The 24,129-nt window shown below is 42.5% G+C and overlaps 1 protein-coding gene across 1 annotated transcript; it reads left to right on the forward strand.

Moving 5' to 3' along the window:
- The first annotated feature begins 1,815 nt into the window (after positions 1-1,815).
- LOC120037241 lies at positions 1,816-21,151 on the forward strand. The gene is made up of 6 exons (XM_038983413.1): positions 1,816-1,915; positions 2,729-2,818; positions 2,927-3,817; positions 17,721-17,786; positions 17,980-18,051; positions 19,982-21,151. The coding sequence occupies exons 2-6, from the start codon at positions 2,737-2,739 to the stop codon at positions 20,935-20,937; spliced, it is 2,067 nt and encodes a 688-aa protein (XP_038839341.1). The 5' UTR covers positions 1,816-1,915; positions 2,729-2,736; the 3' UTR covers positions 20,938-21,151.
- The last annotated feature ends 2,978 nt before the right edge of the window (positions 21,152-24,129 follow it).

The raw sequence follows: 24,129 nt of genomic DNA on the forward strand, positions 1-24,129 counted from the left end.
AAGAACCATCCTCACATTTATATTAAATGCCCTATCTCCCCTGGAGCACTCCTGTAACCTGGAGGAAAGTGTGAACACTCCTCCTAAATGCATCACGATCACCTTCAGTGTGCACATTCTATCCTAACAGAATCCCTGGTTGGTGGGGTCTATGGTGATTTTCAGTCCAGTGTTTAGACACTTAGGGCAAATCAAATCACGTACAAGTTGGTTTATTTGACGTGGAATAAAAGCAACTGTTGGCTGGCTGATATCTGGTTGATCGTTGCTATCTGTCATCTTCATCTCAACTAATTTGTGACGCGCTGCTGCCTGCTACCTCCTTTTCCTCCTCTACCTGTACTACCACTGTCTCGATCGGCTGATCAGGCAAATGTTTTCTTTCATTCACTGCTTTTCTCGTATTGGCTTACTGAGATCGCCTATTTTTATTCACATACTGTCGGTATATTCTTGTTGATTTTCTCCTTTTGTCTCTCTTTACGTGGATTCCTTGCGGGAGATATTTTCAAACAAGAAAGTGCTGCACGGGACGCGAGGCATTTTAACCAATCAGATTGCCGGAATGGGCGTTTAAATACCAGTAACCAATCGGATATCTGGAAATTACTCATCTTTCAGCGTGAAGTACTACGTCTACAAAGGATATATCCATTTATGGACCAAAATGCGCCTGAAAACTAGCTTTAAAAAATAATGGTTGATATGCTACATGTAACGGACGTCGTCGGGAGAAGGAGAAGAGTACCAAGGTGCAGCGTGGTAAGTGTTCATATTTTTTTTATAAAATACGAAACACTTGACAAAACAAAAAAAACGACAAACGAACAGTCCTGAAAGGTGAAACAAACACTAAACAGGAAACAACCACCCACAAACACAGGTGGGAACAGGCTACCTAAGTATGATTCTCAATCAGAGACAACAATAGACAGCTGCCTCTGATTGAGAACCACACACTGCAAAACACAAAGAAATAGACAACATAGAACACCAGACATAGAATGCCCACCCAAACTCACCAACCAAATACCAACCAAAATAGAGACATAAAAAGGATCTCTACGGTCAGGGCGTGACACTACATGAAACATGCTAACAAAAACTAAATGTATGCTAGGTGTAGTTGACGGAGTTGGGATACAAATATACAAATCAAGTATTTATATACATTTTTGTCGATTTATTTGTACATTTTATAGTTGCAAAATATCCCCAAATCTGAAAATTGACAGATGGAAGCAAAATCTAAATGTTTGCCTGTGGTGCCTGGCCTTAATATGTCTTAACAGCTGACATAACTTGTCATAATATGGTCATAAGACTGTCATGATACATATATTTAGACCTGTTGTGACATATCTTACATTATTTTATGGCTGGTTATGACACCTACATATGTGAAAAATGAAAGGTGGAAAAATGAATGGAACCATTTCCCTCTTTGACAGCTAGGTTTTATGGGTAATATGACTCATGCTGTGGTACTCTATGTATAAAGTTACAACTACAGTTACATTTCAAAATGCAGTTTTATTTGTTATTTCATTTTATCCAAAGATGTGGCCTATCTTATGATTCTGGCAAGCAGCCAAGGTTGAACAGCGATACCCAATCAAAATTCAGATTTTGCCTATCCTGAGTAGAATAATGTTTGCCTAGCAACATTCTCTCATTGGCTAGAATTGAGTACGTGCTGGGAAAATGAAACTTAACAGAATGTAAGCTGCAGCACAATGGTATTGTAAGGTGCAGCACTTTAGTTTTGCATGAGTTTTAGACCATTCCATTGGTCCTTAAGGTAAATCTCCACCCACCTGCGGCACCTGGCTATGCAAAACCAGCAGGACCACTGCTTCAGCTCTCTGTGACAACAGCAGACAACAATATACAGATCTGTGCAACCACACTAAAAGTGAGTATTCAACTTAACTACCTTACTAATTAAATGTTGTACAACAATCTACGTTAAGTATTTGAATAACTGTAGCACAATATTAGGTAGACATTTTATTGATACCAGGTCTGTTAACATTTATGCGTAAATAATCATAATCATCATAATCAATCAATCATCATCAATCAATAATCATAAATAATCATATTTATGTGTAAATACAGATTGCTTAAACATATGATGTGGTTAGCTGATATGTAAAATACCTATCCAGGCGTTGTAAGATCTGGTGTCAGCAACGTCAGAGCAGAAGAACAGAGGAACACATGCTTTGTGCTCAGACACCTCCTGATTTACACATTAAGTACTGGTTTCAGTTATACTGATTCCACTTGTTTATTGTCTGAACTCTTCCTGTCTGTCTACACAGTAGATGTGCTGTTTGATGGTAATGGGACACCACCTCTAACTGGGCTATCTGGTCTTAACAGCAGCAGCCAGGAAACTGTAGAATAGTAGCCACGTTTAGAATGTCATTTGATACGCCCCATATGAGTACATTATGTTCACCTGATGTAGGCTACTTTGTTAGGGAATGTAATTTTTCTTACAACAGTTATACCACATAACATTACTCTTTTTATAGTTTGTAGTTTAATAGTTTTTATCAGTTGAAAGTCAAATAGCTGAGAAAAATATATAATTTAGTTTATTCTCATCTGTAAACATTGGAACTCTGCCAAACACTCTCAGATGAGTCATTGAAGAAATGTGGACTTTTTATTTTGTAATGAGGTCATCGTCTGTTTCCATGTTTTTGACTGGCTGCAGTAGTAGTAATGGCACGAGGAAGAGGAAGGACTCTGAGGATTATGTTCCTGTTGACACTCTGTCTGCAAGACTTCACTGGTCAATGCCAAGGTACGCACACACACACACAGACACAGACACACACAGACACACACACACAGTTTTCAGAAGCCTTTTATCAAGACACTATCAACTCAAGCACTTCTTGTCTGTTTCCAGTTTCAGGGCAGCTCTCTGACCTGAGGATAGTTCTGGTAGGGAAGACTGGATCAGGGAAGAGTGCAACAGGAAACACCATCCTGGGGAGGGAGGGGTTTAAAGAAGACTCCTCCCCTGAGTCTGTTACCTCACACTGTATGAAGCAGAGTGGAATGGTGGCTGGAAAGAAGATTCATGTGATTGACACACCAGGACTCTTTGACACAAAATTGACTGATACGGAAATGAAAAGTGAAATAGAAAAGGCCATCTACATGTCAGTCCCAGGACCCCATGTGTTCCTGCTGGTGATCAGACTGGGGGTAAGGTTCACAGAGGAGGAGCAGAACACTGTTAAGTGGATCCAGGAGAACTTTGGAGAAGAAGCCTCAATGTACACCATCTTGCTGTTCACACATGGAGATCAACTGAAGGGAAAATCAGTGGAGGAGTTTCTGGCTGAGAGCAAAGAGCTACGGAAACTCATCAATATCTGTGGGGGCAGATATCACTCCCTAATCAATGACAAGAGAAAAGACAACACTCAGGTTACAGAGCTGCTGGAGAAGATTGAGGAGATGGTGAAGAAGAATGGAGGAAAACACTACACCAATGAGATGTACCAGGAGGCCCAGATGAAGATCGAAGAGCAGGAGGAGAGGAAGAAACAGGAAGAGGATAAGATAGAGAAAGAGAGGCAACAGAAGGAGAGAGAAAGGATCAAAAGAGAAGAAATATTGTCTCGATGCAAGATATCAGCATTGGTCAGTTCGGCCGTATTGGGGTGGGGATACAAATTCTCCTCTCCATTGTGGTTAGCAGCAGGGTCTGTATCAGCCATTTTTGAAGGTTATCAATGCATGGACGCCTATTTCAATTGGGGTGGTTCTGACTCAAAAGAGCACGAGGAATAGAACTTCACCATCTCAGATTGTTCTGAAGTTAAGATTAGTTTTCAAGCTATTTTTTGGGGGGGGTGGAAATATAATTTGATCACTGAGAAATTAAGCTAATTGACTGCACACAAATTGGCTATTTTAATTGATAAGATATTCAATAAATATACACTATATATACAAAAGTATGTGGACACCCCTTCAAATGAGTGGATTCGGCTATTTCAGCCACACCCGTTGCTGACAGATTTATAAAATTGAGCACACAGCCATGCAATCTCTATAGACAAATATTGGCAGTAGAATGGCCTTACTGAAGAGCTCAGTGACTTTCAACATGGCACTGTCATAGGATGACACCTTTTCAACGAGTCAGTTCTTGAAATTTCGGCCCTGCTTGAGCTTCCCTGGTCAACTGTAAGTGCTGTTATTGTGAAGTAGAAACGTCTAGGAGCAACAACAGCTGAGCCGCGTCTCTGTCCTCGGTTGCTCATCTCTGTCCGTCTCTGTCCTCGGTTGCTCGTCTCTGTCCTCGGTTGCTCGTCTCTGTCCTCGGTTGCTCGTCTCTGTCCTCGGTTGCTCGTCTCTGTCCTCGGTTGCTCGTCTCTGTCCTCGGTTGCTCGTCTCTGTCCTCGGTTGCTCGTCTCTGTCCTCGGTTGCTCATCTCTGTCCGTCTCTGTCCTCGGTTGCTCGTCTCTGTCCTCGGTTGCTCGTCTCATTACCGAGTTCCAAACGGCCTCTGGAAGCAACGTCAGCACAGGAGCTGTTCGTCGGGAACTTCATGAAATAGGTTTCCATGGCCGAGCATCCGTACACAAGCCTAACATCACCATACGCAAAGCGTCGGCTGGAGTGGTGTAAAGCTCGCCGACATTGGACTCTGGAGCAGTGGAAACACGTTCTCTGGAGTGTTTAATCAAGCTTCACCATCTGGTAGTCCGACAGATGAATCTGGGTTTGGCGGATGCCAGGAGAACACTACCTGCCCACATTCTGTTTGAATTTTGTTTGTTTCCATTCCTGTCATAACATTCTTTATCTGACCTGGACTTTACTTGCATAAAAATGTTGGATGTGAAATGGAAGGAATTCGCGTCTCGACATCAACAAAGTTACAGTAACCTATAATCACAAAACATTAAAAATATTCATATCATGTGTAATAGTACAGTATAAACACCATTAATCATATAAACTTTATAAGTCTAAAAACACTATTCTTTACATCTGCCAAGAGAAACAGAGATTCGTCCTCCTCTTTGAAGTGGGGCATCAACAAAAGAATGGCAGAATGGTCTTTTGGCTTTTAAAAATTTTGACAATTCTCTTACTCTTGTCCAGGAGAGCTTGAGTCAGGCGACTGTCAATCACGATGTCAGGGAGGGTTTTGAAGTGGTCGCAGGAAAGGCCACTGTTCCTGGAGGTCACTGATGCTTGGAGGAGGACAAGAGTCCTATCCATTGTTACAGATAATATCCATTCTTCATTTTCTTAAAAAATTACAAAGAAAAAAATGTGCTCCATACCAGCACAACAAGACAAACAAACAATTTAAAGAAACATTTGTATTATTTTGTACTTTTATGTATTTTTGGCATTTCTGTCCCTTTTATTACATTTGTCTCGCTCCCTCATAGCATAAACCATTTATTTTGAGGGCAAACAAATTAACTATTTCCAGAACCTTTTTAACCTTGTGTGTGTGTGTACACTTAGAAAAAGGGTTCCGAAAGGGTTCTTTGGCTGTCCCCATCGGAGAACCCTTTTTGTTTCCAGGTAGAACCCTTTTGGGTACCATGTAGAACCCTCTGTGGAAAGGGTTCTGCATGGAACCCAGAATAGTTCTACCTGGAACCAAAAGGGTTATAAATGTAATGTTACCTGGAATCAAAAAGGGATCTTCAAAGGGTTCTCCTATGGGGACAGTCAAATAACCATTTTACGTTCTAGATAGCACCTTTATGTAAATTTGTTACATTCGCCAATCAAGATCTCACCTCTTTGGTTGAAGGACTGAAGCAATTCCCGGCACTATGTTGGCGTCAAATGGTCTTTGATGTCCTCCGGTTGAACATAGTCAAGGTCTTTAATATTCTCCACTCCAACATTTGCCCTCAGATGCTCTGACAAAGATCTCACCGTCTCGGTCTCCAACTGGCCAATTGGTGTTTTATTGCATCTTGAAGACCCTCCATGCCTACACTGGTTTAAAACCTCTCTGGGATATGTGGGACGGTAGCGTCCCACTTGGCCAATAGCCAGGGAAAATGTAGAGCGCCAAATTCAAAAAAATTATATAAAATCAAACTTTCATTAAATCACACATGTAAGATACCAAATTAAAGCTACACTCGTTGGGAATCCAGCCACCATGTCAGATTTCAAGAAGGCTTTTCGGCAAAAGCATAAGATGCTATTATCTGATGATAGCACAACAGTAAACAAAGAGAGTGTAGCATATTTCAACACTGCAGGCACGACACAAAACGCAGAAATAAAATATAAATCATGCCTTACCTTTGACGAGATTCTTTTGTTGGCACTCCAATATGTCCCATAAACATCACAAATGGTCCTTTTGTTCGATTAATTCCGTCCATATATATCCAAATTGTCTATTTATTTGGCGCGGTTGATCCAGAAAAAAACAGCTTCCAATTTGCGCAAAGTCACTACAAAATATCTAAAAAATGACCTCTAAACTTTGCCAAAACATTTCAAACTACTTTTTTAATACAACTTAAGGTATTTGTAAACGTTAATAATCGATCAAATTGAAGACGGGTCTATCTGTTTTCAATACAGGAGATCAACAAACTAACGCTACTTTTCTAGTCTTGCTCAACTCTCAAACAGTACACATGACGTTACACTGTTTCCAGGTGGCCTTACTTCTTCATTTCACAAAGGAATAACCTCAACCTATTTCCAAAGAGTGGTGACATCCAGTGGAAGCGGTAGGAACTGAAAACAGGGTGATTAGAAATCCACTATTCCAATGAAATCTCATTGAACAGACAGTGACCTAAAAAAAATAAAAAAAATAATGGTTAGTCCTCGGGGTTTTGCCTGCTACATAAGTTCTGTTATACTTACAGACATGATTCAAACAGTTTTAGAAACTTCAGAGTGTTTTCTATCCAAATCTACTAATAATATAAATATCTTATATTCTGGGGATGAGTAGAAGGAAGTTGAAATTGGGCACGCTATTTATCCAATAGTGAATTTGCTGCCCCCTATCCTAGAGTTAAGAAGAACACACTAAGGGATTCAGGGAAACAGAGAAACCTGAAAGATCAATGCAACAGACCGACATGTCAACTTGGCTACTGTTGGCTAACACAATCCTAACAAGCTAACGTTAGCTAACACAATCCAAACAAGCTAACGTTAGCTAGCTAGTTAGCAGCTTAGTTAAGAAAACCTGCAGCAGGTATATAGAATAATATAGTGTATGGAATTACTACATACTAATCAGCTGCACAAAAATATTTAGGCGACTTTTCCACAGCAATAAAATAGCTAGAGTAGAACATAGAGCTTATTTTCTCATGAGTCTTCCCTCACAGACCGTTTGGCGAGGCGCATCGCATTAGTGGAAATCAAGTCTTTTATTGAAGTTATTGAAGTTAGTCATTCGATGTTAGCCATATTTGTTCGGTAACATTGAAAATGTTGGCACTGAAGATTACAGTCATTGCGGTTGTATTGATTCATGTGTGGGCAGTAGCAGCAATTTCATTGCAGTGAAAATCTGCTCTACTCAATAAAGGGCAAATAGTTAACTGACAAAAGCTTTCTACAGCTCAAGGTCTCAGAGTAATATCCTGGCTGATGGTTACCTCATAGCTTGCAATGACCGTTTCTAATCTCATATGAAAATATATGTACTTAATTAGGGTCAGTTAACCTGCCTGGTTGTAGATAGATTCGAGTTGCTTCGGGGACATTGTTAGTATTTTAGCTTTCCCTAACCTTTACCTAATTCTCCTAACCTGCTACGAAAAGTATATTCTGCTAGTCAAATCCGGCAGAGCTGCCCTGAGAACAGTCTTGGTTTCAACTATGAGATTACAGCTCTCTTTCTCTCTCTCACACACACCACAGACCGTTTGGCACCGCCAACTACAGCAGTGTTCCTGCACTACTGTAAAGAAATACAGTAAGTTAGAGTAATTTTTTACAGGAGGCTTACATTTACAGTTAACAGTATTTTTCAGCATTTTACCCATGATGCAGTGCAATCTACAGTATTAATGCTGTAAAACACATTTAAGTTATTTTACTGTGAATTCTACCGTGTTTTACTGTTGAAATTACAGAACAGTCTTACAGTGTACAGCATGGTCCAGAAGGTTAATGTTTTCTACAGTTTACTAAACCACTACTGATTTAGAACCATGAAGTTACCTCAAGTCAGCACAAAGACAACAGGAGCACCGCCTCCGCTATTCCAGCACCATTTACACTTAAACATTTAAACGTCATCAAATCAAGAAAGCTATATCTGCATAGTATAATACACAGAAAGCACACTTAAAGGTACCAAAAACAATTTAGTCCAATCAATGTTGCTAAATATCATGTGGCTTCCCTTGGTACTGATTTCTGTGTGCGCAAGTAAAACAAAACATGTTGACTCACCCTACTTGTAGACTAGTTGAACGCCAATGTCATCCTCCTTTCTTTCATGTTGGCTAAACGGTCTATGACTCTGTCATACAGTACACCATTCATTTTTTGTTGTCATATGCTACCTAGCTAAAATGCTTGCTAGCTTAAATTCCTCACATTGGCAACAATGAACCAGCTAAGTTAGCTAGCTAGTTAAAGTGAGCCTACTAGGCTACATCTAGGCTAAGATAGAACTTCAATCTTCTTAGGCCAGTGGCACAACATATTAATTTCTGGTTAGATCAGAATGCTGTCATAATCATTGACCTGTACAGAGAATTAAGTCAAAACTAGTCTCCATCCATGGCTTAGGAAAGGGCCAATTTAGCAAGCTAGCTACTGCAGGACACAAACACAAACAGACCAGAAACAGACACGTTTTTATGAAGATTAGGTTTTTCTTAGGATGTGATTTGATTGGTGTATCCCTTGGGGCCGTTTTGCTGCACCAGCACAACCCACATTTCAGCTCAACGCTGATCAGCAAATTATTTTATAATGTTTTTATCAAGAGAGGCTAAATGCTTGCTGGCATCAATCAAATTCTATGGCGGCAACATGTTATATATTCTATTTTGGTCCAGACGGCATCAGACACATGGGCTACACATCCTGAGACAGAGGGGCATTTTACTCGCTCGGATCATTTCTCTGTTGAGATTCAGCCACTTGCAAATTAACGGAAAATGATGTTGACATGGGTGAAAAGTGATTGCATTCGTTTTAGAAGAGGCTGCTTCCCGGGCCTCACTTTCAACAAAAGTGACGAAAGTTATGCACGTAGAGTTAAGAAAGATGCCCCTCCTTTTCCCCTTTTATCCGTTCACGTCACGGGCCAAAGCACGATGCACCACGGTTCAGGTTAATCAAACTCCCCCAGTGGAGGACTCAGGTAATCAAGGCAATGTAACTGAAATCCTCCTTCAGAAGTGTGGGCCTTTTTGAAACCAGCACCGCCTATTCTGTCCTCCACCTCCACCTCCCTCTTCCTCTCTTCTCTTCTTCCTATTCCAATCAGCACCTCCCTCTTCCTCTCTTCTCTCTTATTCCATCCAGCACCTCCCTCCGCCTCTCTTCCCTCTTATTCTGTCCAGCACCTCCCTCTGCCTCTCTTCCCTCTTATTCTGTCCATCACCTCCCTCCTCCTCTCCTCCCTCTTATTCTGTCCATCACCTCCCTCCTCCTCTCTTCCCTCTTATTCTGTCCACCACCTCGTTCCGCCTTTCTTCTCTTCCCTCTTATTCTGTCCACCACCTCCCTCCTCCTCTCTTCCCTCTTATTCTGTCCACCACCTCCCTCCTCCTCTCTTCCCTCTTATTCTGTCCATCACCTCCCTCCTCCTCTCTTCCCTCTTATTCTGTCCACCACCTCCCTCCGCCTTTCTTCTCTTCCCTCTTATTCTGTCCATCACCTCCCTCCTCCTCTCTTCCCTCTTATTCTGTCCACCACCTCCCTCCGCCTTTCTTCCCTCTTATTCTGTCCATCACCTCCCTCCTCCTCTCTTCCCTCTTATTCTGTCCACCACCTCGTTCCGCCTTTCTTCTCTTCCCTCTTATTCTGTCCACCACCTCCCTCCTCCTCTCTTCCCTCTTATTCTGTCCACCACCTCGTTCCGCCTTTCTTCTCTTCCCTCTTATTCTGTCCACCACCTCGTTCCGCATCTCTTCAACACCATCTACAGGACAATAAGAAATACTGCAGGCAAGTTATGGTATATTTTTCTGTGCTATGATGCCATATTTTTTAAATGTAAACAAATAACCTAAATTCTTCAACTTTTGCTCGTGGGCGTGGAGAGGTGTGGCCCTTTCTGTCCAATAAGATCACATTTCTGGGACCCGATCAAATGAACAGGGTCCCAGTGCTCCTGTCTTGAGGAGCAGACAGATAGGGAAGCCCTGGCTGCACAGACCAGAGTCTGAGGGACCTTTTCCTGTAAACAAACTCTTGTTTTAGACACTTCCCCTCTTTCGGGTCTTTTAGAGGTCACTGTAGAGCGTATGTGTGGTCTTATAGAGGTCACTGTAGAGTGTATGTGTGGTCTTTTAGAGTTCACTGTAGAGCGTATGTGTGGTCTTTTAGAGGTCACTGTAGAGCGTATGTGTGGTCTTTTAGAGTTCACTGTAGAGTGTATGCCTGGTCTTTTAGACTTCACTGTAGAGCGTATGTGTGGTCTTATAGAGGTCACTGTAGAGTGTATGTGTGGTCTTATAGAGGTCACTGTAGAGTGTATGTGTGGTCTTATAGAGGTCACTGTAGAGTGTATGTCTGGTCTTATAGAGGTCACTGTAGAGTGTATGTCTGGTCTTTTAGAGGTCACTGTAGAGTGTATGTGTGGTCTTTTAGAGGTCACTGTAGAGTGTATGTGTGGTCTTTTAGAGGTCACTGTAGAGCGTATGTGTGGTCTTTTAGAGGTCACTGTAGAGCGTATGTGTGGTCTTTTAGAGGTCACTGTAGAGCGTATGTGTGGTCTTATAGAGGTCACTGTAGAGCGTATGTGTGGTCTTTTAGAGGTCACTGTAGAGCGTATGTGTGGTCTTTTAGAGGTCACTGTAGAGCGTATGTGTGGTCTTTTAGAGGTCACTGTAGAGCGTATGTGTGGTCTTATAGAGGTCACTGTAGAGCGTATGTGTGGTCTTATAGAGGTCACTGTGTGGTCTTTAAAAACTTCTTACGGCTGTCTGAATACTTTTCGAAGGTACTATAATTATGTTACAACATCTTTGACAGAAATGTCACATATTTTTGGACTCACTGCCTCTTTAAGTGTTAAGAGTTCACATTTTACAATATTCACTACCAACCCTGACACTTGAGTGAATTGCTGTACAGTATGTATGGCTACTGGAACCTGATTTTCATTTCTCAAATACAGGGTTGTATCGTCGACTATCTGGGAAATCTTCACCTCTTAATCACATACAACAATTCCTTCAAATTGACTCTTGGTGACCATTGAACAAAGAGTTAGTGATACTAACAGGAATAGAAAGGGTGATGCTGGACAGCCCTGACGAGTCCCTTCATAATGATCAAGTCTAGGTGAGGATCCATGGGAAAGTTTATTACCACCATTATAAAGAGTTTTAATCATATTGATTAGAAAAAGACAAATTTGAAAGAGTGCAATGTTTAAAAAATGTACTCATGATGACTAACAGTATCAAATGCTTTTTTGAAATCCAATAATAGAATAACAGGATTGTCATCTAATTAATCGTTATATTCCATCAAGTCCAAGACCTGCCTGATATTTGTTTTTAGATTTGACGCTCTTTCAAAAATCCAGATTGGCACTCATTAATAAAACTACACAGACCAGATTTCTTGCATTTTGCTGGAATGGAAGCGAGTATCTTATCTTTGTTTAGGAGTGTGATTGGGCCTCAATTATCAAGAAAGAATGTAACCTTATGTGTTTTAGGGGTAAGAGTTATAACACCTTATTTTAATGACGCTGGAAGCTCTCGTTTTCCGATGTCTTTCTTAAATGTGGCAAGTAAGAATTAGAGGTTTGCCCATCAGTACCAGGGGATGTGATATTCTTTAACTGTGTGACATCAAATCTGATCTCCTTTGTGGTCAAATCTTCGCAGCAAACTTTATTGAATTCCTCATCAACAGAATTGCCATCAGGAATGGAGCTGAATAATTGATTTGAATTCAATCAGGCAAGAGTCATATTAGTATGAATTCTTCTAAAAGTTTCCAGTGAAGTCTAATATTGATTTATTATCCACAGTGACTATGGCATCAATGATAAGTCTCCTAACCATATTCAGTTCACCTCTTCTCATCAATGTTGAGTCTCCTAACCATATTCAGTTCACCTCTTCTCATCAATGTGCCGTCTTTCGGATGGGACGTTAAACGGGTGTCCTGACTCTCTGAGGTCATTAAAGATCCCATGGCACTTATCGTAAGAGTAGGGGTGTTAACCCCGGTGTCCTGGCTAAATTCCCAATCTGGCCCTCAACCATCACGGTCACCTAATAATCCCCAGTTTACAATTGGCTCATTCATCCCCCTCCTCTCCCCTGTAACTATTCCCCAGGTCGTTGCTGCAAATGAGAATGTGTTCTCAGTCAACTTACCTGGTAAAATAACGGTAAAATAAAATAAAAAAATAAAAAATGTTGAGTCTCCTAACCATATTCAGTTCACCTCTTCTCATCAATGTTGAGTCTCCTAACCATATTCAGATGACCTCTTCTCATCAATGTTGAGTCTCCTAACCATATTCAGATGACCTCTTCTCATCAATGTTGAGTCTCCTAACCATATTCAGTTCACCTCTTCTCATCAATGTTGAGTCTCCTAACCATATTCAGATGACCTCTTCTCATCAATGTTGAGTCTCCTAACTATATTCAGATGACCTCTTCTCTTTTACAAATGAAATAAATACCTGCTGTTCTTTTCTAACCACTGTTTTCTAGATCTTATAAAAGCACCTCTATCTTTAAACGTGACATAGGAGAATGCAGTGGATTGAGACGCAAACCAATGCAAAAAAAACATATGTCTAGCTTAAATTGAGAGAATTTTATGGGGATTTTGGTATTATGCTAATTTGATTTGCATGTGGCATTGACCTTAGGGGGTTAAGTTCTCAACTGGAAATAAAGTGCAATGAATTTAGGAAAATGTAGACATCAACTGTCTGCCGTACAGGAAGTGCACATTGCTAATAGTTCATTATATCTCTATGATGTGTATTATTGTGTACAGAATCGTTATTAGAGGACGGGACATGGTGCGTCTGTCGAGTGAGTATGTATACTCATGTTTTACCACACTAATTTAGTTCTGATTATGTTTCTAGTCAACGTGCAGTAATTATATTTAAGTTTTTAAAATGTAGTTGCAAGAGAAATCGTTACAGTTGTTATGTGAGGCTGAGAGAGTAATGTTGATGATTATAACGACAAAAATGTACTTATTCTGTCTCTCTATCTCCTCTTCCTCCTGTCTCATCATCCTCTCCTCCTCCTGAGAGAGAGAGAGAGAGAGAGAGAGAGAGAGAGAGAGAGAGAGAGAGAGAGAGAGAGAGAGATGACCTCTATCTCCTCCTCCTGAGAGAGAGAGAGAGAGAGAGAGAGAGAGAGAGAGAGAGAGAGAGAGAGAGAGAGAGAGAGAGAGAGAGAGAGAGAGAGAGAGAGAGAGAGAGAGAGAGAGAGAGAGAGAGAGAGAGAGAGAGAGAGAGAGAGACAGAGAGACAGAGAGACAGAGAGACAGAGAGTTGTAGAAAACACATGTCTAGCTACTTCCCTTACAGGTTCAGCAACACCTACCCCAGAAAGTCAGAGAAGTTTGAATCATCATTTTTTTATGTACAGATTTAAAATCTTAATTTGACCAATATTGTTGTAGCAAAATAACACTGCGGCAACAGGATTTTAAAGTTTTGTCGATAATGTTGCTTGATCGGTGGTTAGGCTATTAGCTAGACAAAAGTACTGTAGTACTGAGCAATAGTGTTAATATGACAATGTGTTAGTGTGAGTTTTCAGTTCATTTATGTTAATCACAAAGCAGGAAACTTCTCAGCAACAAAACAGTGATTAAATTAAGATCCTACAGCTGTATGCATTGCTGTACGTGGCTGAATCAACTCTATATGTATTCAAATCTGTCAAATAAAAATATTCATTCATTCATTCTTCAGAACTTGGCCTATATTGTCAATACCCACCCTATTGGGTCTCCAGGCCCAGTCCAGATTCAATCAACCCCTAGTCTGGCCACTGCCTGCCCACTACAGCCTGGCCCCTAGCCTGGCCTTGGCATGGCCCCTAGAGCCTGGCCCCTTACAACCAACCCCTAGCCTGACCTCAAGCCTGGTCCTTACAGGCTGGCTCCTTACGACCAACCACTAGCCTCATTACTACAGCCTACATACTTCCTGTAGATCTGGAGGAGATGGACAGGTATAAGCAACATGGTAGTGACTTCATCTTGCCTGCTGATAGGTTAGGTGGAACTTCCACCATACTGCTGATAGGTTAGGTGGAACTTCCACCATACTGCTGATAGGTTAGGTGGAACTTCCACCATACTGCTGATAGGTTAGGTGGAACTTCCACCATACTGCTGATAGGTTAGGTGGAACTTCCACCATACTGCTGATAGGTTAGGTGGAACTTCCACCATACTGCTGATAGGTTAGGTGGAACTTCCACCATACTGCTGATAGGTTAGGTGGAACTTCCACCATACTGCTGATAGGTTAGGTGGAACTTCCACCATACTGCTGATAGGTTAGGTGGAACTTCCACCATACTGCTGATAGGTTAGGTGGAACTTCCACCATACTGCTGATAGGTTAGGTGGAACTTCCACCATACTGCTGATAGGTTAGGTGGAACTTCCACCATACTGCTGATAGGTTAGGTGGAACTTCCACCATACTGCTGATAGGTTAGGTGGAACTTCCACCATACTGCTGATAGGTTAGGTGGAACTTCCACCATACTGCTGATAGGTTAGGTGGAACTTCCACCATACTGCTGATAGGTTAGGTGGAACTTCCACCATACTGCTGATAGGTTAGGTGGAACTTCCACCATACTGCTGATAGGTTAGGTGGAACTTCCACCATACTGCTGATAGGTTAGGTGGAACTTCCACCATACTGCTGATAGGTTAGGTGGAACTTCCACCATACTGCTGATAGGTTAGGTGGAACTTCCACCATACTGCTGATAGGTTAGGTGGAACTTCCACCATACTGCTGATAGGTTAGGTGGAACTTCCACCATACTGCTGATAGGTTAGGTGGAACTTCCACCATACTGCTGATAGGTTAGGTGGAACTTCCACCATACTGCTGATAGGTTAGGTGGAACTTCCACCATACTGCTGATAGGTTAGGTGGAACTTCCACCATACTGCTGATAGGTTAGGTGGAACTTCCACCATACTGCTGATAGGTTAGGTGGAACTTCCACCATACTGCTGATAGGTTAGGTGGAACTTCCACCATACTGCTGATAGGTTAGGTGGAACTTCCACCATACTGCTGATAGGTTAGGTGGAACTTCCACCATACTGCTGATAGGTTAGGTGGAACTTCCACCATACTGCTGATAGGTTAGGTGGAACTTCCACCATACTGCTGATAGGTTAGGTGGAACTTCCACCATACTGCTGATAGGTTAGGTGGAACTTCCACCATACTGCTGATAGGTTAGGTGGAACTTCCACCATACTGCTGATAGGTTAGGTGGAACTTCCACCATACTGCTGATAGGTTAGGTGGAACTTCCACCATACTGCTGATAGGTTAGGTGGAACTTCCACCATACTGCTGATAGGTTAGGTGGAACTTCCACCATACTGCTGATAGGTTAGGTGGAACTTCCACCATACTGCTGATAGGTTAGGTGGAACTTCCACCATACTGCTGATAGGTTAGGTGGAACTTCCACCATACTGCTGATAGGTTAGGTGGAACTTCCACCATACTGCTGATAGGTTAGGTGGAACTTCCACCATACTGCTGATAGGTTAGGTGGAACTTCCACCATACTGCTGATAGGTTAGGTGGAACTTCCACCATACTGCTGATAGGTTAGGTGGAACTTCCACCATACTGCTGATAGGTTAGGTGGAACTTCCACCATACTGCTGACACCTACACAAGCCTTTCAGATCTACTCCAGTCCCTGGGGGGTTGGGGCGAGGGGATGCAGGGGGGTAGGGGCGAGGGGATGCAGGGGGGTAGGGGCGAGGGGATGCAGGGGGGTTGGGGCGAGGGGATGCAGGGGGGAAGTTTAGAGAAACAGTCCACGTGTTCGTACCAAATGGCACTCTGTTTCCTATATAGTGCACTACTTTTGACCAGGGCCCTGCTCTAAAGTAGCAGACTATGAGGGGAATAGGGTGTCGTTTGGGACGCAGGCCATGTTTGTCAGAACTGTAGACAATCCAGGGAAGCAGGAACCTCGCCTCCATTCTGCCAGATGCACAGGATATTCGTTTCTTTGTTTGTGAGAAAACTTCAGTACTCAGACACTTGTTCAACACAGGCAGAGGAGCTGAACGAGCTGGTTCAACACAGAGGACCTGAACGAGCTGGTTGAACACAGGCAGGGGAGCTGAAAGAGCTGGTTGAACACAGGCAGAGGAACTGAAAGAGCTGGTTCAACACAGGCAGGGGAGCTGAGAGAGCTGGTTCAACACAGGCAGAGGAACTGAGAGAGCTGGTTCAACACAGGCAGAGGAACTGAGAGAGCTGGTTCAACACAGGCAGAGGAACTGAAAGAGCTGGTTCAACACAGGCAGAGGACCTGAACGAGCTGGTTGAACACAGGCAGAGGAGCTGAAAGAGCTGGTTGAACACAGGCAGGGGAGCTGAAAGAGCTGGTTGAACACAGGCAGGGGAGCTGAAAGAGCTGGTTGAACACAGGCAGGGGAGCTGAAAGAGCTGGTTGAACACAGGCAGGGGAGCTGAAAGAGCTGGTTGAACACAGACAGGGGACCTGAAAGAGCTGGTTGAACACAGGCAGAGGAGCTGAAAGAGCTGGTTGAACACAGGCAGAAGAGCTGAAAGAGCTGGTTGAACACAGGCAGGGGAGCTGAAAGAGCTGGTTGAACACAGGCAGGGGAGCTGAAAGAGCTGGTTGAACACAGGCAGGGGAGCTGAAAGAGCTGGTTGAACACAGGCAGGGGAGCTGAAAGAGCTGGTTGAACACAGGCAGGGGAGCTGAAAGAGCTGGTTGAACACAGGCAGAGGAGCTGAAAGAGCTGGTTGAACACAGGCAGGGGAGCTGAAAGAGCTGGTTGAACACAGGCAGGGGAGCTGAACGAGCTGGTTGAACACAGGCAGGGGAGCTGAAAGAGCTGGTTGAACACAGGCAGGGGAGCTGAAAGAGCTGGTTGAACGCAGGCAGGGGAGCTGAAAGATCTGGTTGAACGCAGGCAGGGGAGCTGAAAGAGCTGGTTGAACACAGGCAGGGGAGCTGAAAGAGCTGGTTGAACGCAGGCAGGGGAGCTGAAAGATCTGGTTGAACGCAGGCAGGGGGGCTGAAAGAGCTGGTTGAACACAGGCAGGGGAGCTGAAAGAGCTGGTTGAACGCAGGCAGGGGAGCTGAAAGAGCTGGTTGAACACAGGCAGGGGAGCTGAAAGAGCTGGTTGAACACAAGCAGGGGAGCTGAAAGAGCTAGTTGAACACAGAAAGGGGAGCTGAAAGAGCAGGTTGAAAACAGGCAGGGGACCTGAACGAGCTGGTTCAACACAGGGGAGCTGAACGAGCTGGTGACATTTGACAATATATTGGCAAAGAGGGACAGAACCATGGCTGAAGGTAAAACTCAATATTTGGTTTAATATCTTATATTATATAATGAAATATCATATACGTTCACTGTTTGAGAAGGATGTAGCAGACTGATCTGTTCATTAAACCTGGAACACGTGTAGCTATCACAATGATTCTGTACTTCAAATTCAGCTGTTTAACATTTAACTGAAATATACTTGTTATGTTATCCTAACAGCTATACCACTCAGAGAGATGGAGCTGAAACGGCTGCCTGAGTCTGATGGGTGTGGCTCAACACATCATGATGGTATGTACTCTGTTTGGACTGTGGCATGTACTCTGTTTGGACTGTGGTATGTACTCTGTTTGGACTGTGATGTTATGGTCTCTCATGGTTGAGTCACATCATGATGGTATGTACTCTGTTTGGACTGTGATGTTATGGTCTCTAATGGTTGAGTCACATCATGATGGTATGTACTCTGTTTGGACTGTGGTGTTATGGTCTCTAATGGTTGAGTCACATCATGATGGTATGTACTCTGTTTGGACTGTGATGTTATGGTCTCTAATGGTTGAGTCACATCATGATGGTATGTACTCTGTTTGGACTGTGATGTTATGGTCTCTCGTGGTTGAGTCAAATCATAATGGTATGTACTCTGTTTGGACTGTGATGTTATGGTCTCTCATGGTTGAGTCACATCATGATGGTATGTACTCTGTTTGGACTGTGATGTTATGGTCTCTCATGGTTGAGTCAAATCATAATGGTATGTACTCTGTTTGGACTGTGATGTTATGGTCTCTCATGGTTGAGTCACATCATGATGGTATGTACTCTGTTTGGACTGTGATGTTATGGTCTCTAATGGTTGAGTCAAATCATGATGGTATGTACTCTGTTTAGACTGTGGTATGTACTCTGTTTGGACTGTGATGTTATGGTCTCTAATGGTTGAGTCAAATCATGATGGTATGTACTCTGTTTGGACTGTGGTATGTACTCTGTTTAGACTGTGGTATGTACTCTGTTTGGACTGTGATGTTATGGTCTCTCGTGGTTGAGTCAAATCATGATGGTATGTACTCTGTTTAGACTGTGATGTTATGGTCTCTAATGGTTGAGTCAAATCATGATGGTATGTACTCTGTTTGGACTGTGATGTTATGGTCTCTAATGGTTGAGTCACATCATGATGGTATGTACTCTGTTTGGACTGTGATGTTATGGTCTCTAATGGTTGAGTCACATCATGATGGTATGTACTCTGTTTGGACTGTGATGTTATGGTCTCTAATGGTTGAGTCACATCATGATGGTATGTACTCTGTTTGGACTGTGATGTTATGGTCTCTCATGGTTGAGTCAAAACATAACACACTGCGCATTACAGCTGGGCAACTTATAATACTAACTCTACTAGTAACTTATAATACTAACTATACTAGTAACTTATAATACTAACTCTACTAGTAACTTATAATACTAACTCTACTAGTAACTTATAATACTAACTATACTAGTAACTTATAATACTAACTATACTAGTAACTTATAATACTAACTTTACTAGTAACTTATAATACTAACTCTACTAGTAACTTATAATACTAACTCTACTAGTAACTTATAATACTAACTATACTAGTAACTTATAATACTAACTATACTAGTAACTTATAATACTAACTATACTAGTAACTTATAATACTAACTATACTAGTAACTTATAATACTAACTATACTAGTAACTTATAATACTAACTCTACTAGTAACTTATAATACTAACTCTACTAGTAACTTATAATACTAACTCTACTAGTAACTTATAATACTAACTCTACTAGTAACTTATAATACTAACTCTACTAGTAACTTATAATACTAACTCTACTAGTAACGTATAATACTAACTCTACTAGTAACTTATAATACTAACTCTACTAGTAACTTATAATACTAACTCTACTAGTAACTTATAATACTAACTCTACTAGTAACTTATAATACTAACTCTACTAGTAACTTATAATACTAACTCTACTAGTAACTTTGAGCAGGATGTTATGGTTAAAATAATCATTGAATGAATCATTGAATCAATTGAATGAATTAAATGAATCAACATACATTATCTCTATTTTACAGTGTGATACTTGAATTACTTTTAATGTTTTGTTGTTGTTATAGTTACTGGTAGCTACATTGACTTTATCTGTGTGGTTTTTACAGGGTCTGGTTTGACCGCTGACCTGAGGATTGTGTTGCTAGGGAAGACTGGAGCAGGGAAGAGTGCAACAGGAAACACCATCCTGGGGAAGAATGTATTTAAAGTCGACTCTTCCCCTGCGTCAGTGACCGGACAGTGTGAGAGACAGAGTGGAGAGGTCAACGGGACCACGGTTCATGTGGTTGACACACCAGGCCTCTTCGACACAGCCAGGTCGGACGAAGAAGTGAAAGAGAAAATAGAGGAGTGCGTTAACATGTCCGTCCCGGGACCCCACGCCTTCCTGCTGGTGATCAGGCTGGGGGTGAGGTTCACAGAGGAGGAGAGGAACGCCGTGAGGTGGATCCAGGAGAACTTTGGAGAGGACGCCTCCATGTACACCATCTTGCTGTTCACCTGTAAAGACCAGCTGAAGGGGAAACAGGTGACAGATTCTCTGAAGATGTGTAAAGAGCTACGGAGACTCTCCATCACTTTAGGCGGCGGGTATCACTCGTTCAACAACGACGCCAAAGACGACCCCGCTCAGGTCCCAGAGCTGCTGGAGAAGATCAAAGAGATGGTGGAGCTGAACGGAGGAGAGCACTACACCAACGAGATGTACCAGAAGGCTCAGAGGAAGATCAGAGAGGCGGAGGAGAGGAGGAAGGAGGAGGAGAAAATACGGAGGGAGGAGGAGGAGAGAAAATTAAAAGAAGAGGTAAAGGTAGAGATAGAGAAAGAAAAGGAGGAAGAGAAAAGGGAGAAGGTAGATAAAAAGAGGAATCTCCACATCGCTCTCGCAGTAACAGTAGTGTGTGTAGTAGTAGGGGTGATCATAGCAGCTGCTGCTGATACCACAGTGGCCCTGGCTCTAGCTCCACTCTTACTGGTGCTGGGAGCAGCCAGTGGAATAACGGCTATCTGCCTAAAGAATGGAAGGTGTGGAGCTAAAACACCTGTCTCTGTAGCTGTATAACAATCACATACTGTATACCTCATTAAGGCTGTTTTTACACAGGCAACCCAATTCTGATCTTTTGCCACTAATTGGTCTTTTGACCAATCCGATCTATTATCAATAATTGGGCAAAATATCAGAATTTGTCTGCCTGTGTAAAGATCAGAATTAGGCTGCCTGTGTAAAGATCAGAATTAGGCTGCTTGTGTAAAGATCAGAATTAGTCTGCCTGTGTAAACGAAGCCGAACAAGACCAAACAACAGAAACATAGATTGAATGATTGATTGATAGATAGATAAAAATTGTCTTAAATCTGTTCCCTTAAGTATTTCTCTGGGTGTCCAGTGATCTATTTATTTAATCATGTGTTCAGGGATAACATTTATGAACACTTAATAAAGAGAAGTAACGAGTCTGACTGATGACTAATGTTTTTATGACATTTCTCTGATATGCTTTAGAACATGTTTCATCCCTGTATTATGTCAGAGTGACTGTCTGCCTTATAGTTTCACCATCTAGGTTTCAAACCTCGAGAGGAACCAGGCTATGAGGGGTGTACCGGGTGGAGATTATAACAGAACATGGCCAAGATGTTCAAATGTTCATAAATGACCAGCAGGGTCAAATAATAATAATCACAATGGTTGTAGAGAGTGCAACAGGTCAGCACCTCAGAAGTAAAATGTCAGTTCGTTTTTCATAGCCAATCATTGAGAGTGTCTCTACCGCTCCTCTTGTCTCTAGAGACTTGAAAACAGCAGGTCTGGGACAGGTAACACGTCCGGTGAACAGGTGAGGGTTCCATAGCCGCAGGCAGAACAGTTGAAACTGGAGCAGCAGCACGACCAGGTGGACTGGGGACAGCAAGGAGTCATCAGGCCAGGTAGTCCTGAGACATGGTCCTAGGGCTCAGGTCCTCCGAGAGAGAGAAAGAAAGAAAGAAAGAGAGAAAGAAAGAAAGAAAGAGAGAAAAAGAGAGAAAGAATTAGAGAGAGCATACTTAAATTCACACTGGATAAGACAGGATAAATACTCCAGATATAACAGACTGACCCTAGCCCCCCGACACATAAACTGTTGCAGCATAAATACTGGAGGCTGAGACAGGAGGGGTCGGGAGACACTGTGGCCCCGTCCGACGATACCCCCGGACAGGGCCAAACAGGCAGGATATAACCCCACCCACTTTGCCAAAGCACAGCCCCCACAACACTAGAAGGATATCTTCAATCAACAACTTACCATCCTGAGACAAGGCCGAGTATAGCCCACGAAGATCTCCCCCACGGCACAACACAAGGGGGGGGGCGCCATCCCGGACAGGAAGATCACGTCAGTGACTCAACCCACTCAAGTGACGCACCCCTCCTAGGGACAGCATGGAAGAGCACCAGTAAGCCAATGACTCAGCCCCTGTAATAGGGTTTGAGGCAGAGAATCCCAGTGGAGAGAGGGGATATCGGATATCACAACATATATAGCCTGCTATGAGGACAGCAGGAGGAATGAATGGATATCACAACATATATAGCCTGCTATGAGGACAGCAGGAGGAATGAATGGATATCACAACATATATAGCCTGCTATGAGGACAGCAGGAGGAATGAATGGATATCACAACATATATAGGCTGCTATGAGGACAGCAGGAGGAATGAATGGATATCACAACATATATAGGCTGCTATGAGGACAGCAGGAGGAATGAATGGATATCACAACATATATAGCCTGCTATGAGGACAGCAGGAGGAATGAATGGATATCACAACATATATAGCCTGCTATGAGGACAGCAGGAGGAATGAATGATATCACAACATATATAGCCTGCTATGAGTACAGCAGGAGGAATGAATGGATATCACAACATATATAGGCTGCTATGAGTACAGCAGGAGGAATTAATGGATATCACAACATATATAGCCTGCTATGAGTACAGCAGGAGGAATGAATGGATATCACAACATATATAGGCTGCTATGAGGACAGCAGGAGGAATGAATGGATATCACAACATATATAGCCTGCTATGAGGACAGCAGGAGGAATGAATGGATATCACAACATATATAGCCTGCTATGAGGACAGCAGGAGGAATGAATGGATATCACAACATATATAGCCTGCTATGAGGACAGCAGGAGGAACGAACACATAAGCTATAAAGCAGGTCACATCAGGGATATTGTCCCTGCGTATTGAAACAGGTAAGATCAGGGATATTGTCTCTGCGTATTGAAACAGGTTGGTATTGTGGTGAAATGGAAGAGGAAAGACGATGTAACTGTGTAACTGCTGTGAATGTTGTATTGTCAATTTGTTGTCTGTTGTATTGAAACGGCACTTTAAACATGTAGGTGATACTGCAACGTTTCCCCATGGGGACAGTGAAGTCAGTAAAGTGAAGTATATCACCTCGGAGAGATACATTTTCTCCTCTATTGCCCTTTCTACCACAATATACAATGTGAAATATTGTGATTAGTATATCTGTATAATCACGTATTGTTTCCCTATTATACAGTCTGAACGTAGTGAAAAGTGGATCCTTTTTCGGGGTACATTTGAAACCCCATTGGAGCTCACAGGACTATTTATTCTCTCTTTTCTCATACCTTCTCTCTTTTCTCATACCTTCTCTCTTTTCTCATACCTTCTCTCTTTTCTCATACCTTCTCTCTTTTCTCATACCTTCTCTCTTTTCTCATACCTTCTGTCTTTTCTCATACCTTCTCTCTTTTCTCATACCTTCTCTCCTTTCTCATACCTTCTCTCCTTTCTCATACCTCTCCATCCAGAACTGACACCATTCAGCCAGCAGCAAACCACCCTGCATCCCACAGCTGGCTTGCTTCTGATGCTAAGCAGCGTTGGTCCTGGTCAGTCCCTGGATGGGAGACTAGCTCCTGCTGGAAGTGGTGTTGGAGGGCCAGTAGGAGGCAGCCTTTCCTCTGGTCTAAAAAAAAATCCCAATCCCCAGGGCAGTGATTGGGGACATTGCCCTGTGTAGGGTGCTGTCTTTTGGATGGGATGTTAAACGGGTGTCCTGACTCTCTGTGTTCACTAAAATATCCCATGGCACTTATCATAAGAGTAGGCGTGTTAACCCTGGTGTCCTGGCTAAATTCCCAATCTGGCCCTCATACCATCACGGTCACCTAATAATCCCCAGTTTACAATTAGCTCATTCATCCCTGT

Source organism: Salvelinus namaycush, unplaced genomic scaffold (genome assembly GCF_016432855.1).
Source record: "Salvelinus namaycush isolate Seneca unplaced genomic scaffold, SaNama_1.0 Scaffold165, whole genome shotgun sequence".
Taxonomy (NCBI): domain Eukaryota; kingdom Metazoa; phylum Chordata; class Actinopteri; order Salmoniformes; family Salmonidae; genus Salvelinus; species Salvelinus namaycush.